The sequence below is a fragment of the Rhipicephalus microplus genome, chromosome 8 (assembly GCF_043290135.1).
Source record: "Rhipicephalus microplus isolate Deutch F79 chromosome 8, USDA_Rmic, whole genome shotgun sequence".
Taxonomy (NCBI): Eukaryota; Metazoa; Arthropoda; class Arachnida; order Ixodida; family Ixodidae; genus Rhipicephalus; species Rhipicephalus microplus.
Genome location: NC_134707.1, coordinates 109,069,871 through 109,086,590, shown reverse-complemented (window position 1 = coordinate 109,086,590; position 16,720 = coordinate 109,069,871). Strand labels below are relative to the sequence as shown.

The 16,720-nt window shown below is 46.7% G+C and overlaps 1 protein-coding gene across 1 annotated transcript in view; it reads left to right on the top strand.

Annotated features, from left to right (window-relative positions):
* Positions 1 to 16,720, top strand: part of LOC142768718 (venom metalloproteinase antarease TserMP_A-like) — a 108,882-nt gene that overhangs the window by 66,881 nt on the left and 25,281 nt on the right. Inside the window, exons 9-11 of the mRNA XM_075870725.1 lie at positions 12,882 to 12,931; positions 15,449 to 15,557; positions 15,644 to 15,775. Of these exons, the coding sequence (XP_075726840.1) occupies positions 12,882 to 12,931; positions 15,449 to 15,557; positions 15,644 to 15,775 (291 nt within the window). The remainder of the gene's footprint in view (positions 1 to 12,881; positions 12,932 to 15,448; positions 15,558 to 15,643; positions 15,776 to 16,720) is intronic.

The following is a 16,720-nucleotide window of genomic DNA, read 5'->3' as shown; positions in this document are numbered from 1 at the left end:
TTTAAAAATGATAATCATGGCATGCGTGTCATGTAAAACATGTATACCTGCTACGCTCATTGCGCTCGTGGCCGTTTCGCTAGCTCCACATATACCAAATTCGGTATCACGAGACGTGAACAGACGACAAAGATGTTTACTCGTCTAAACATGATAATCATGACATAGAAGTCATGTACGACATAATTTACGTCCGCCTCGTGACGTGTGCTGATTTCAATGTAACATGTTAACCTTTCTCATTCGTGCTTCGTATATCATCGATTCCCGCTATACGTGGAATATGCCAATTTTTATTTTATTAATATTGTTATGGTGCGATGGATGCCTTTATTTACAGGAGATGATCAATACGAGAGTCCAGGGATCTGACCGATCACCGCTCGTGCCAACCTCGTTCTCCTCTTCTTCCACGCGCATCCTCAGTATCGTAGCAATTCCCCCTTTGCAGACGATGCCCACCGGGCGAGTTAGGCTTCGTTGCGATGATGATAGCGTTTTAGACGGGCAACATGAACGACGTTGGTCTTGCTTGAGCGGCGGCCAGTTCACAACAGCTGAGATATCACGTACGTGACATCGCTTAGACGTTCCAAGACAACAAACGGACCGGTGTAGTTGGCCAGAAACTTTTGGCAGAGGCCGCGCTTCCGAAGCGGCGTCCAAAGCCACACCAAATCCCCTTTCTCAAACCATACGTGCCGGTAACTTCTGTCGTAACGGTTTTTGGAGCGTTTCTGTGAGACGAAAGTTCGAAGACAGGCGATGCTCCGGGCCTCTTCTGCGCGGCAAATGATTTCGGCGAGAGTAGGTTGATCTGTCTCGGAAAAAGGAAGAATAGTGTCAAGAGCTGTGCGGGGTCGGCGTGCGTAGAGCAGATAAAATGGACTGTATCTCGTTGTTTCGTGCTGTGCAGTGTTGTAGGCGAAAGTTATAAATGGCAAAATCGCGTCCCATGTTTTGTGTCCAGAATCAACATACATGGAAATCATGTTGACGAGAGTCCTATTTGTTCGTTCCGTCAAACCATTAGCCTGCGGGTGATACGGGGTAGTGTGACGAAAATGGCACGAAGCAAGACGAAGGAGGTCTTCAACTACATCGGCAACAAATTGCCGCCCGCGATCACTGATGATGACACGGGGGGATCCATGGCGTAATATAACGTGTGACAGCATGAACTGTGAAACTTGAGTGGCCGTTGCCGCAGGAATCGCCGCAGTTTCGGCGTAACATGTGAGGTGGTCAACGCCCACAATAATCCATCGGTTGCCGTTCGTTGATCGCGGAAAAGGGCCGAGCAGGTCGACACCTACGACGTCAAATGGTGAACTCGGGGGTGCTATGGGATGAAGTAGTCCGGCTGGCGGAGTTGTAGGACGCTTGTGGCGTTGACATTGCTCACAGCTCGCAACGTATGCAGTCACACTTTTACGCATCTTCGGCCAGAAGAAGCGTTCTTACGTGCGATAAAATGTCCTAGAAAAACCCATATGGCCAGATGTTGGGTCGTCGTGCATTGCTCTAAGTACGTGTTGTCGAAGACTTGTAGGCACAACTAGAAGTAGGCGAGGGCCTACGCCGGAATAATTCTTTTTGTAAAGAACGCCATCCTTTACGACGAAACCACGTTGACCGTTCGTTCCGGAAATAAAGAAAGAAGCGAGACTGTTGTCATTGCGTTGCTCTGCTCGAAAAGTTGTTAGGTCGGGGAACGGAGTATCCACTACAGCCAAATATTCATCAAAGTTGTCAGCGTCACACTCGGTTGTCGGAAGGGGAAGTCGTGAAAGGCAATCAGCGTCGGCATGACGACGACCGCTCTTGTAGCAGACTTCAAAGTCGTGTTCTTGTAATCGTAATGCCCAACGAGCAAGACGACCAGATGGGTCCCGTAGTCCAGTGAGCCAACATAAAGAATGGTGGTCCGTGACAATCGAGAATCGGCGTCCATAGATATAAGGGCGAAACTTGTGCACGGCGAATATGACCGCGAGACATTCCTGCTCTGTGACAGTATAGTTTCGCTCCGGCTTACTTAAACAGCGACTGGCATAGGCAACGACGTGTTCAGCAGCTCCATGGCGTTGGACCAAGACGGCGCCAATACCTACAGCACTGGCGTCGGTATGAACTTCTGTGGCAGCAGATGGGTCATAGTGGCGAAGTACGGGCCCTGACGTAAGAGCAAACTTGAGTTGCGAAAAAGACGACTCGCATTCCGCTGACCACCAAAAAGGTGCGTTCTTGTTGAGTAGGGACGTCAAAGGGTAAGCGAGGTCGGTGAACCTGGGCACGAAGCGACGGAAATACGAGCATAGGCCCAGAAAGCTTCGCAACTCTCGTACCGACTGAGGTTGTTTGAAGCTGCTGACTGCTGCGACTTTCTGGGGGTCGGGTCGAACGCCATGCTTGTCCACCAGGTGACCAAGAACGAGAGTCTCACGGCTGCCAAAGTGACACTTCTTAGAGTTCAGGGTGAGCTTAGCTCTCTCAAGGCAGGTGAGAACAATGTCTAGACGATGGTTGTGTTCATCGAATGTACGGCCAAATATTATAATGTCATCCAGGTAGCAAAGACAAACTTCCCACTTTAGTCCACGTAACACAGAGTCCATGAAGCACTCAAACGTGGCTGGAGCGTTGCATAAGCCAAACGGCATTACATTAAATTCAAATAGACCATCTGGGGTTATGAAGGCCGTTTTCTCTTTGTCATTCGGGTGCATGGGGATTTGCCAATAACCAGATCTCAAATCCACGGATGAGAAGTACGATGCCGAATGTAAACAATCGATGACATCATCAATCCTGGGAAGCGGGTAGACATCCTTTTTAGTAACAGAGTTGAGCCGTCTGTAATCCACGCAGAATCGCCATGTACCATCCTTCTTTCGGACAAGAATCACAGGGGCAGCCCAAGGGCTACACGACTCTTGAATAACCCTTTTCTTCAACATCTCTTCTACCTGTTGAGTAATGACCTTGTGCTCCGCAGATGAGACACGGTATGGTTTCTGCCGGATAGGGTGAGCGGATCCTGTGTCAATCCCATGGCGAGTACGCCACTCGGGTACACTTATTTGCTCTTCTTTCTGCGCAAAGTCAAATATAGTAGCGTGCTTCGCAAGGACTTCGACCAAAGCTTGACGTTTTTCTGATGATAGCGACTTGTTTACCATACTCAGAAAGTTGGCTTCTGTATGGTACGTTGCACAAATATGATCTACTCTCTCGTCACTTAAAGATGCAATGAAACTGGTCGCATTTTGTTCGAAGCGGGCGAGTCGCATTCCCCCGGGTAGCATAACAGGTTCATATGAATAGTTCGACACCCATAAGGCCGATCGTCTATCACTGATCGACAGAACACAATGCGGAATGAGCACATTTTTCTTGGCGCAATTAAGAGGAATGGGCTCCACAAGAACATCAAACTTTCCGGCGTCCGAGGCAGAGGCGTCAATGCGTACGGTCTTCATCGAGTTGGGCGGCAAGACAACATCCTCAATGACGGTGATAGATCCTTGACAGCACCTAGGATCGTCAGTAAATGCCGATAGCATAATCTCGCCAGCACCGCAATCTACAGTAGCCCCGCACTCGCGTAGAAAATCGATGCCCAAGATGATGTCATGGGTGGAGCTGGTCAGGACGGCGAATTCAGCCTCGAAGACCTTGTCACCCAAAGTGACACTAACAACACACACACCGATCGGGCACAATGTCTCCCCGCTCACTGCACGAAACGATGCACAACTGTCCCAGCGAAACATCACTTTGTGTCCTAGCCGCAATTTGAAGTTAAGACTCATCACTGAAACAGCTGCTCCAGTATCTATCAAAGCCATCGTAGGAAGTCCATCAATAAGCACGGGGACCCTATTTTGAGTCATAAAAACGGGTGGAGGCATAGGTGGATGTAGTGACAAATGTTCGGCGACCTCACCTCCATTGGCCGCACCACCTAGTTTCCCGGAGGCGGGGAGGTGATGCGTTGACCAGGAGATGGGGAACGGAACCGGCGTCTTGTGGGGGGCGTCAAGCTTCGCACGGAGGAAGGCGAGTCGTTGCGTAAATTCCGGTGGAAATTGCGTCCTACATGTGCATCACTGTGGGTTGTTTGCTGAAAGCCGTCCCCAACGTACGCGTCCCGCATTGAACGCATACCACCGCGCCAGCGGTTTTGTCGAGAAGAAGGTGATGGTCCCTCGTAGTAGCGTTGCTGGGGGCGACGCCTTTGACCACAGAATCGAGCCACATGTCCACGGAAACCACAGTTATAGCACACAGGGGCCTCACGCACGTCACCAAACCTTCCACGAGGCGCCATGTGCCCATGATCGTCCCACGAAGACACCATTGTAGGTGGTTGGCGGGAGGCGTTCTGGAAACCACGGCGATGATGTAAGTTGTCAGTTGGGGGCTCTGGTGCTCTTGATTGGGGCACATCATATAGCGTGGCATCAACGGCAGCACACATTGCGTCGTATGGCGGGGAGGTGTTGATAGCAGGTGCTCTCGGCGGGTTGACAGCATCACGTCGTCCAAGTTCTTCACGTACGATTTGCCTGATCATTGAGGCAAGATCACAGGGGGATGTTGGAGGGACGTCGACACTTGCAACGGTGGTGACGTTGGCAAGTCTACCAAATTTGGGAGTGATGCGCCTAGCCTTCAGTGTCTCAAACGTGCGGCAGTGTTGTATTACGTCCGCTACAGACGCCAAGGTGTCCTTGCCGATGAGGAAATTGTAGACATCCTCAGCAACCCCTTTGAGAAGATGCCCTACCTTGTCATCTTCTTTCATGCGTGGGTCTACAGACTTGCACAATTTCAGGATCTCTTCAATGTACGTTGTGCATGTTTCACCGGGGACTTGAGCACGCTGCATCAAAGTTTGCTCAGCGCGCTTCTTCTTCATAAATGGGTCCCCGAAGCAGCTCGCTATTTCTTTCTCAAACGCTTCCCAGGTCATTATTGTTTCATCGTGGTTTTCAAACCACACCAACGCCGACCCTTGAAGAAACAATCGGACGTTGGACAACCGGGAGGCCGCATCCCAACAGTTGTATTTACTCACACGGTTGAAGTGTTTCAGCCATTCGTCGACGTCTTCTCCGACCCTCCCTGAGAAGCTTCGTGGTACCATGTGCCGGGGCCACGCAGCGCCAGACGAAGAGTGCGTGGTGTCGCCGTCAGCAATCGGATCCATAAAGAGCGGTGGTAGACCAGCCAGTCGGCGGCTTCGGCATAGTTCTTGAGGTAGCGCTTCCGTGATCGTTGGCCTTGGATCGCTCCACTGTACCCCGCACCATCCACCAATCTTGTTACGGTGCGATGGATGCCTTTATTTACAGGAGATGATCAATGCGAGAGTCCAGGGATCTGACCGATCACCGCTCGTGCCAACCTCGTTCTCCTCTTCTTCCACGCGCATCCTCAGTATCGTAGCAATATTATTATTATTGCTAATAATAACACCACGCCTTACCTAGTCGTCCAAGCTACTATCTAGTTTTGACAGATTTGTTTTCTGTGTTGTGCTCAAGATAACTATGAAGGTTTTTCTTGTTCTTTTTGTTCTTCTTATTTTTATTATATACAATAACTCTAGCTCGCAGTAAATGTCACTCGCATTGACACATATCTATAGTGGTTTCTGAAGAGAATTTAACGTCAAGCTTTGAGAAACATCAATAGCGATCTCCTGACTGACGGAAATCTGAATGCCAATTCTGAAATATATTTTTTTTGTTTTCTTGTTATGTTTTACACGTGGTCAAATGAAAGGATACCTCACATGAAGATTGCTTGTTACCAGTGACCTCTGTGTAGCCCATGAACATTCTTATTAAGAAACTGAAAAAAATTCTAAATGGGGACCGAAGACAATAAAGAGTCATCTGCGCTGCTATAGCGAGTTGTCCGTGCACACTAAACGAAAATGACCTGAAATAACCTCAAAAACTGGGTAAACCATTTGTCCTCTAGCGCACTACCTTTCCTGGGTATTTTTACCACCTACTATCGAGGTAAAAATTTACTCTCGTGCTAACTGAGTTTTTGAACGTAGGGAGAGTAGTATTTATTTACCCCAGTGAGGTCTTGAGCGAGTATAGAGAGAGTAAATTTTTACTGCCTTCACAAGATTTTTGAGGTGATTTCTGGGAGTTATTTCCGGTGGTAAAAAATAAAAATTGACGGGTGCATTCGCCCAGAGTCCACAAATTTATTAAATAGCAGAATTGATGGAATTTATTAAACAGCAGAATTGGTGACGCATAGATTCACGTACAGCCAAACACGCACACACACATAAAATGCAGAATAATAAACCACTCGAACAGACTGCACGCGTTGCTCAACTATACACTTTGACGATCGGGTATATATAGGCACGACTTTTTTACCAGCCATGTAGTACCGGTAGGAGAGCTCTTTTTTTGCATTGATTAACAACAACGGTTGAAGGTACAAGCGTAAACTTAAGGTGGGCTGCAGGACACTAAATGTCACACCGACCTTTTATAGTAAATCTACCCGATCTCACCTTTTTGAGTATCCAATAATTACTTGGCACACCGGGCTCATGGCCCCACGCGTGTTCGCACTGCTGATGCACAAGTTCATAAAATATGCCTAAGTACGCACAAACCATGGTAGCTCAATGATTTTCATTGAGCGACGGTGCACAAACGCAGTAGCAGCACGTATTCATCACAACGGGCGTAGAGGAGTGGTGCACGCCTGCACACAAGCTTCTTACCGACGGCGTACTAGGCCTTTTTGAGGAGCACGGCTATCCGATGTAACACAGCTGGCGATCACAGAACACATATCCTGTGCGAATTTCGTCGTCATTTCAGACACAAATGAACACGTGACTGCTATCTTACGGGGACGGGGCGGTGTATGCATACTTCCAACGAAAGATCACCGTCCGGGTTTTCTTCGTGCTCACCGGCCGCCGCTTGTTGGTTCAATCTGCCTCTTATCGGCTTCGTGCTACATGTTTGAGAACAGTTGGTGCATGAGATGGGCAATTCGGGCAGCACTTTACTCATGCAGACATCGCCTACTGTGGAACAAGATATATGCGATGCTTCTTTCACCTGCCCCGGCGACATACTCCCACTGGTCACTGGCGGCCGTGGCTCGGTGCCGACGACAGAGTGAAGCATTTGGCTTATTGCTTCTCCCGTAGGCAAGCACGGACGATGACACCAGATTGATTTTCTTACCACTGGCAGGTCTTCGCGATTCGGCTCGGAAGTGAAATATCCGCGACGTGCAGGTTTGGAGGCGCTCGGAAGCGCACAAACGCTCGATGATGTAGGAAACACGTGAGATCCATCAGCCCAACGAGACACACAGATACCGAGCTTCTTGCACCGTCTGTCTCCAAGGCCACCACCGAGAAAAAGCCAGCAATTTGCGAAAATATGCAGGACAACTTTCCACAGCCGGTTTTCTTTCTTTTTTTCCTTCTTTTGAGATCCCCCTCCCCGTCTTTTTTTCTTTTTCGCTCACAGAATGCTGTTCTCGTTTGTTGTGCTTATGCTGCCCCCAGTTCTAGTGAAAGTGCGTTGACTCGAGGTCAGTACTGAGGCACGGAGATACCAAAAAAAAAAAAGAACTGTGGTGCTCGCGTACCTTCCTGATTCACTGAGAGCGTCACAATGGGGGGCATGGGGCAAAAGCCACCGAAGAAGCTGCACGTTGCAGTCACGTGGTAATAAACTCTGAAACGCAGGTTAAAAATCACGTGATAGAAAAGTCCCTAAGTGGTAAAACTGGATTTTGACATCCTTTTACTACTTGCCTGAGAGGTGGTGGTAAAACTATGTCATGTACCATCTTTTACTCCTACACGAGGTAGTAATTTTAAACCCGAGAGAGTTTTCAGAGGTCATGAGCCGCAAAATCCCCAAACTCGGATAGTTTTTGCTTACAGTGTGGTCTGCATGCGGTACGGGGGCCATGTGCTTGACACCTGTGTCATGGAACGTAAGATTATTAACACGGTTGACATGAGCTCAATAAGTGTTCTCCACGTTCTGATAAGAGAGTCATAATATTTTTTCTTTGTATTGTTGCACCTGGACAAAGAAAGGGCGAAGTTGTAGTATGCCGCGCAAAGTTTAAAAAATACACCACCTCCCGCTGAAGGGAACTATGAGTAGATGACTATGAGTAAAGGGAACTATGAGGAAGCATGGGCACTAACGCTCACAAAGGCGGTGGCATTGGCGCTAATGCTCATCGCGGCGTTGTGCAGGAGAGAAGCCTGGGGAGACGCAAAGCATGCAGTGATGAACTGGTGATTCCTACTGGAACTTGCCAATCACTGCTAATGGCGGTGAGAGACAGAAGAATCCGATTGGGCACAGAGACCCGAAATGCCACCTTTAGTCAACGCGCACGCTGCGAATTTTCATTGTTCAGCAACGCACAGGAGAAGATGATAGTTATAGCGCGAGAACAGAACGACGACAAAGAGACAAGAAGGACACGGTCGTCGTTCTGTTCTCTCGCTAGAACTATCGTCATGTCATACAAACTAGCCCAAACTGCCACACTTCTAAGCACAGGAGAAATGTTGCACCGCCAAAGCCTTGGAGATTAAGATCCCTCACCTGTATACACGGGTGGCCAGTAAACGGTTGTGGAGCGCGAACAGTCGGTTTATTCAATCAAGAAACTTGCTAGCAGAAGCTGCCTGCGAGGGTAGCGTAGAAGAGGATAGATAGAGGAGGGGATGCGTATGGACTATGGGTGCTTAAACGCCGAGCACAGGGATGCCTAGATGAGAGAAAGGGGGAGCTAGCGTAGGCTAGCAGACAATGTCGAAGTCAGGGTTGTGAAGCGAGAGAGAGGGGAACGTAGGAGAGGAGAGAGAGGGGAGAGTGGACGCCACCGGATCAAGCTTGGTCATAAGATGCTTCGCATCTGAATAGTGAAACTAAACGTTTCTGAAGAATAATCTGATTATATCTAGGTTTTTTGTCGGCGTTAGGTAGCTAATGCTGGTTCTGCATTACATTTAGGTTGTTGCTAGGCTTTCCTAGGTGATGCTATGTTGTTTATATGTTGATTCTTTGCTCAGACAGGTTCGCAGCCACACACAGCCACTCACAGGCACCACATGACGGTCCACGCTTCAGAGGAAAATTGTCACACTGAGAACAAGCATTGATTGATATGTGGGGTTTAACGTCCCAAAACCACCATATGATTACGAGAGACGCCGTAGTGGAGGGCTCCGGAAATTTCGACCACCTGGGGTTCTTTAACGTGCACCCAAATCTGAGCACACGGGCCTACAACCTTTCCGCCTCCATCGGAAATGCAGCTGCCGCAGCCGGGATTCGAACCCGCGGCCTGCGGGTCAGCAGCCGAGTACCTTAGCTACTAGACCACCGCGGTGGGGCCTGAGAACAAGCATTCGCCTCTCTCATAGATTTACGGGCACGTTGTCGTTGGCGTAGGCCACCAATCGCTTCGTGGTCCTGTCGCAGACACTATTGCTTCTCCTGCCGCCTAGTATTCTCTTATCGTACGTACCCGGTATCTTCGGCAGGCCACCATGACTTCACAGCCATATATTTGGCTATGTATTGCTTGCTTTTTTATTTCACTAGCAATTATATGGAAACTCTCGCCCAGACTTTTTCGTCGGCGCAACATGCGTATACTTATTTATATATATGAAAACGCAAGAAGTAAAATAAATGAGAAAAAATGCCTAACTCCCCGAAGTTTTTGCGCCGAGAGAGGGTGCCATTGCCGTCAGGTATTTCCCTTCATCGACTTCTGGAATCGCCTTGAGAGGTGCCCAGCCAGTGAATGGTCGGGAGTGAGGAGCGAGTGGACGGGAGAGTGGAGTGCCAGCGTTCTCGGCTCGGCGTTGGCGTTTCACAGCAGCGTCTCGAGCACATATTTCCGGATGTTCTTGAGAGGCGCCCAGCCAGCGAACGGTCGAGAGTGAGGCGCGAGCGGACGGGAGAGTGGGGTGAAGGGATGAGAGAGAGCGAACGGCGAGAGAAGAGCGACAAAGTACTGCACCTACTCTCTTCTACACTCGCTCGCACCACATGCTCCGGTTGCTAAGTGTGACGATAAGTAAGCGCACCAACAGCTGTTGCTATGGGAGAGGGAGTGAGATTGGAGAGATAACACCTGTCGGCAAGCGGAAGCCTCGGACAACGCCGGATGCATGGCATAGCTGAACTAAGAAATGCATTCACTTTTAAAATACTCCAGCGAATAGAATCGGACATCCTACCTTTCACTCGTGAGCGCGCGGCGTTGAGCCACGAAGGAGCAACTTTTTCAACTTTGAAACGGCAAGCTATTTATCTATACCACTTAGCGCTGGCGGCACTTATCTCAGGGAAAATAGCGTGTTTTCAGAATTATCAGCGAGTTGGCTCGATGAGCGCGCTCGGCATAAAGGTAGGCGCCCAGCTCGTGGCGACGCGCCAGCGCGCGCTCATCTCCCACGCGTGCTTTGCTCCGCGGAGGGAAGGGGCTTTATTCGCGCACTTATCGTGTAGCGGGGGCGAATCACGCGCCTTAGGCTCTCAACAGAAGGATTGTGTTCAGTTGCCGGGTGCGCGAAAATCACTCTGATCTCTGCACATACCCCGTTTGCGAAAAGAGCGTGCTTTTGAAACACAGTGAATTAACAACTAGGACACTTGATAGTTTGCACTCATATTTGTACCTGTGATTATGTCTCGCGAGTCGTTTTTGTTTAAACAGCATGCTTGTTGTAGCTTTTCTAGGAAACAGTTCTTCAATCACACTCTTTGATGGTACGACCATTCGAAAACAAATTACGCCAGTCGCTGTAATAGGGTTTAGTGTTTTTCAGAAGGTTGCTTCGTCGGGCTAGTTTTCAGCCTTCTTTAATAAAAAAAACAACAGTGCAATAGTAGAGGAAGCGTTGGCAAAAGAAGACACAGGGCGAGTGGTGCTAAAACTTCAGCTTTTTACAGTTTCGACGCAGTATAAAAGGAAGTAGACGAGAAAACAAGAGCGCTTGCAACTTGAAACCTTAGCCATGGCACATAAAGAGAAACTGTCAGTCGATGGCAAAGGTTATACTATCGATAACAAAGTAGGATAGTATGGAATAATTACAATGGTGTAATTCAAGCACGTGGAGTCAACACGCAAATGGAATGTAATAATACTCTTTTTCTGCCTTACGTTATGAACATTTTGCTTTCACAAGCATCATCGTTACGGTTGTAAGACAGATAAGCAGGCAGGAAAGCGCTCATGTTTCAGCACAACGCAGAACCTCTCACAGACTGAAACACCCTTCCTTCACTTATATGTCTGAAAACGCCTTTAGTTGTTTATATGTTCTCGACTGCTTGATTTAGGTTTTCTTTTTAATCACTGCATCACCTTAATGGGAGTGTCTTAAATGCCTGATGAAAGTAGAAAGGTGACCACTGGCGACTACAATACTGGTAAAAAAAGACATAGGGGGATGACACCATCATATGAGGTCATTATGACGAAATGGTGGTTTGCGCCAGTTTCTAACTCACGGTGCTTCAATTACGAGCGCGCAACACAGAAATTGACTAATTAAGGCAAGCACTAGGTGAGGGACACTTGTCCTTGTCTCGCCTTGTCCCTCTATGCAATACGCGCTCGTATTTCAAGTGTCATCAAGACGTAACAGATCACTGAAATTGTGACGTCACGTCACGATCACATCCCATGAGATCACACGACGTCATCGGTCTGTCGAAGGTGGACTGATCATGAAGGCAAGGCAAAATCAGGTGATGTGCACAAAGTTTGCAATGCGTCTGATCTCGGAGGCAGGGAGAAACCACGTTAGAAGAGAGGTGGGAGATTGATTGATATGTGGGGTTTAACGTTCCAAAACCACCATATGATTGTAAGAGACGCCGTAGTGGAGGGCTCCGGAAATTTTGACCACCCGGGATTCTTTAACGTGCACCCAAATCTGAGCACACGGGCCTTCAACATTTCCGCCTCCATCGGAAACGCAGCCGCCGCAGCCGAGATTCGATCCCGCGACCGTTGTCGCGGGTTAGAAAATATAGTACGCTACAGAAGGATCAAAACTTCGTTGAACAGGTGAGCAGCTGTTTGATGTTATGGGATTAACGCTAAAGCCTACTCAGGGCCATGGAGTTTTCTGAAATTAACTAAAGGGGGGGGGGGGGGGGGACTCTGGCGCTGCGATACTTCAGAGGCATGAGGATGATGGGTAGTACATAAACTTGCCTAGTCTTTGTGCTTGCGAGCTTCGAACGCACTTCTAACTTTATTTTCTCCCATGTTTCGGGGTTTGTTCAAATGAAGGACCGGACCATTGTGAACTTCGTGAGCCGATTAGAATTTGGGAGCCTAAAAGGCCAAGGTAGAGAAGTGGAACTGCTAAACCTTTGCTAAATTTGCCTCGTGGCAAAATGGTTCCAGACACGGGAAGCCAAACGAAGCCAGAAGAAGCCAAAAGTCTAGACCAATTCGCGTAGTAACCGTCATTCCCATGCTCGCTGAAGTGCCGCGCGTTAAAGCTTCCTTAGACATTAGCCCTAGAGTTCGCTCTAATAAATATTGTAGGAATCTATGTTCAGGACAATACAAATGAAGTGCGGCCTGAAGAACATTTGGTCTTTCCGCAAAATGATGTAAATACAAAATTACGTCATTGAATTGAGGATGGAGAAAGCACACAAATTAAAAAAACATACAACGCCCACATTCATGGTGGTGATATCGTACATTCTAGTTAGGTATTTACTAATTTGTTGTTCAGTCAATCAGGTAGCTGTCGACGGATGCAACTTCCGTCAGAGTCTTTAAATTATGTCATTTTCCCGCAGTGAAAACTTATCTGGCGTTGAAAACGGAGTATTGGACACAAGCTTCTCAGGTAAGCGCACTTGTGTGACGTATTAGGCGAGAAATACCATAGTAAATATATGTGATGAATTGCACTAGGTACACGTGGTAGCGCCGTGCTGGGAAAAATATCTTGCAATTGTAAACTGATACGTTACACTATACATAAGCGGTATGTATTTGGCACAAAGATACAAGACACCAATTCTGTCGCTGTATGCTCTGTGACACTCTTTATTTGAACCTTCTGAAACTTTGAGGCAATCGCAGTTTTTTTACAAATTTAATAACATAGCACCAAACACCTGTACTAAAATAATAAAGAATGAAGACATTTAAGCTGCTGTTAAATTTGTTTCGCTTGACCTAAATTTATGTTAACCTATTGAAACCTTTGTATTTCTTGCTTTAAATATATTAGTTTCATTTTAACCCAACCTAAGGCCATTGCTTTAGCTGCTTAACATGACAGCTCTTTATGCAATGTACTGTCGGTGGTTTTCACCCCTTTATACAATGCACTGTGGGCAATTTTTACCTGGCAATTTCTGAAATTGGTTAAAACCGTTCCTCTGCTAGCGGAAGTAAAAAAAGAAAGCATGATAGTGACAGTGCATTGTATGAAGGCACTCTACACGGCACGCAACCTCCCGGTAGCACTACTACCACTGTAGAGCTCAACCTTGCTCCGGAGGTTGTTACCGTTCACGCTATACCAGATCATAGGAAAGTTCAACAGCAGTAACAAGACTGCCAGAGACATTTAGTTTGAAGCGTTGTGAGTACACAGGAAAAAAACTACATATAATTGTTTTTCACCAGCTGATGTAAAGCTTTTAGTATCGACAAACTAAGGTATTATTGGTCAACAATGTGGGTTCTATGACAAAACATCTGCAGCTGAGAAACATGTAAAACGTATTTTGTTGTTGCGCAAAGCGTCTCCGGACTGCGCCGCTATTTATTTACACTATTGCCACTTCGTGATAGAATTGTTTATTGGTTAGTAATAGTCAAGAGATGTTTAGAGGCTTAAAAACATATATAGGTAAATAAAACAAAAACTCAGCATGTATAGAACAATCACAGTGAATTAGTATGTAGAAATAAAATAAAGGCAGCACCCCTAATAGATGATTCGGCGTGAAGTATCGTCCACTGGCTTAGCAAACTCAGTGTAAGTGGCAAATAGCCAAAAGAGGGTCGTTTAAAGAAAAAAAATCGAAATTTGGTGTAACAGCGCAGGACTTCGTAACGAAGCAACCCGCTAGGAAAGCTTCAAAAGCGGCTTTATAGTGGCCTCAGAATTTTCGCGATAGACGCCGACGCGTCGAAGTAGGGGCGCAGGACACTGGTTAAGCTCAAATGTCATGGCAATAAAAACTTAATACAAAAGAAACTTTGGCACTTAATTCGTACTTTAGGAATCAATTTCATGTGAAGCGGTCAGAGACTTGGAGCCTATTTATCCCATAGATTCTGGTGGCCTTAATATGCGACTCCAATGCGCTCGGGTATAGATGGCAGTGGAACAACCATTTTTTTCTAAGAGGCGAACTTGCAAGTGTCTCCCCCAACCCCCATGCGCTTGTTCGTCGACTACGGCATGAAATGCGGCGTCCAGATTTCGCCAGCAGTAAAAATGCCGTCTAGGGAACGTTTTCCTGCCTCTGCACACCACTACGCATAAAAGAGGGGGGTAAACATTAGTTTGCCCTTGATCCCGTCACAAAGCCGCTTAGGTACTTAACGGCACGAAACCTTCCGGTACCGGAACAACATGTGAAGAGCTTCGTAAACATTTCCATGCGAAGTGGCAAGCTGGCACGATGTGTGGAGTGCCAGGCCATTTTCGCTGACGCCGGTACGTGAGGAATGCTGATGCGAGTGAACAGCGCGAAAACAAGACTAAGACGTTGAAACAGACAAAACAAGTGTGATGAGAATACGTTTTCCTGGCAAGCAGACATGGCTACCCTGGTAGCTTAACGATTGAGCTATCAGCAGAGCTTGTGGGGGATCCACTATTACTACGTACTTATAGCATCAATCCATGTCGGCCTATACGCTCAAGGCAGTACGCAGTACGCCTGAAATTGATGGTGCTACAAATTATTGAACAGCTCGATTGATGAACTGTGGATTCGGCTTGTTGATTCTGTTAGAAAAAATATCTGCCATTGGGAATGATACTCTAGGATCTCTTTCTATATGTATAACTATGTTTACTCCAGTGTTTATTACGTTTACTAGTTGTGTGTACTATGGTTACTCAGCGAGGCTTGAGTATGAATGTCGTGTCACAGTGCGTTTACAATACTTTACAGAATAGAATAAACAGTTTTGTTAATATTTCGCTGTAGTATATCTGCAATTACATTGCCAGTGAAATCTCTCGGCGCATTTTTATTTAGGTATTTTGTTTCAAAACAAAATAATTAGGCAAAATAAATGAATATTAGGTCGGACTTGATATCGATTGCTGATGAAACTGTGGATAGAGTAAAATAAGCTGTTTTGAAGCATTGTAGGATTTTCTCGTCTTCAGGATTGGCGTATACCGGCAGGCTCTGTACGAGTCAGGGAGTTGCTGAAGGGGAAGATATTGCTACCTCCTACTCCGGTGCGCGAACGATGGCTCATGAGCTCGCTCACACGTGAGTGTGTTTCAAAAAAAAATAAATAAAAAAAACAGGAGTTGCGAAGCGGATCTAATCAATTGAATTGTTGTTCAATATTTCAGAATGGGAGCCTCGCACGACAAGACTCCGAGATGCCCCTGGTCTGAAGGCTTTCTAATGAGCTATGTAGATGGAGGAATTAAAAAATACACTTTGTCCCCATGTAGTCGAGACAAGATAAGAAGTACTTTGCTGTGAGTTTCCACAATTTAGTTTTCTTGGAAGTGGGTCTAACTGCACTAATCCACATGCACAAGGCAATCTTAAACTAGCGGCAACAGTGAAGAGGGCGAAAGCTCATGGGTGAAGGAATGCAACAATTTTAGAGTAGGTTCAAACTTTTCTAAACGAACTAAAATTTTCAAGGAGTAGTTTCGAAGAAAAATTTTAAGAACTGTGGAGGATGACTCTCTGCGCATTTTGATTATTTGTAAGCCCAGCACTGGAAACACGTGGGCGTACAAAGACGTACCTTTTTGTTTTACAAAGACGTGCCTCTTTGTTACAAAGACGTGCCTCTTTGTTAAGCATCAGAGGAAATAGGCAAGCCTAACCATGACAACGTTTCATAGTAACTATGTGCAGCAGTGACCCGTTACTCACGCTCTCGCACTAATTTTTCATATATTTTTCTTCAGTTTTATAAGGTACTTATCAGCCACATGCTTTTTCTGCGTTTTCAACTGGTTGCTTTATAATTTTTTTTGCTTCACACTTCGTTCATAAGTATTTCGAGTGTACTTCCAGTGTATCTATATTCAGTCGTCTCTCGTTAATGCGGGTGACGTGCACGGGGCGCTCCAGTTTTCAATTTATGGAGTAGAAGATGATCAGGTAAGGTGCTACGGTGTATGTATAAAAAGAGTGCCTAATCAGTGTAGCCTGTTGGCGCCACCCAACACGTGATGTTTACAAGCTGGCAGCTGACCAATAATCACTCGTAGACTACCTGAAAACATCAAGTCTGCCTGAACAAGACTCTCGCTATAGATAAAGGAAAGAAGTGCAAATCCAAGCGCTCGTTTTTTATTTAGACAAAATAAAACGAGAGCTAACACGCAATGATACCAATGAAAGTATAGGGTATAGTGTACGAACTAATTGGGCCTCTTCCGTTCTCCTAACATCACTGAGTCCTA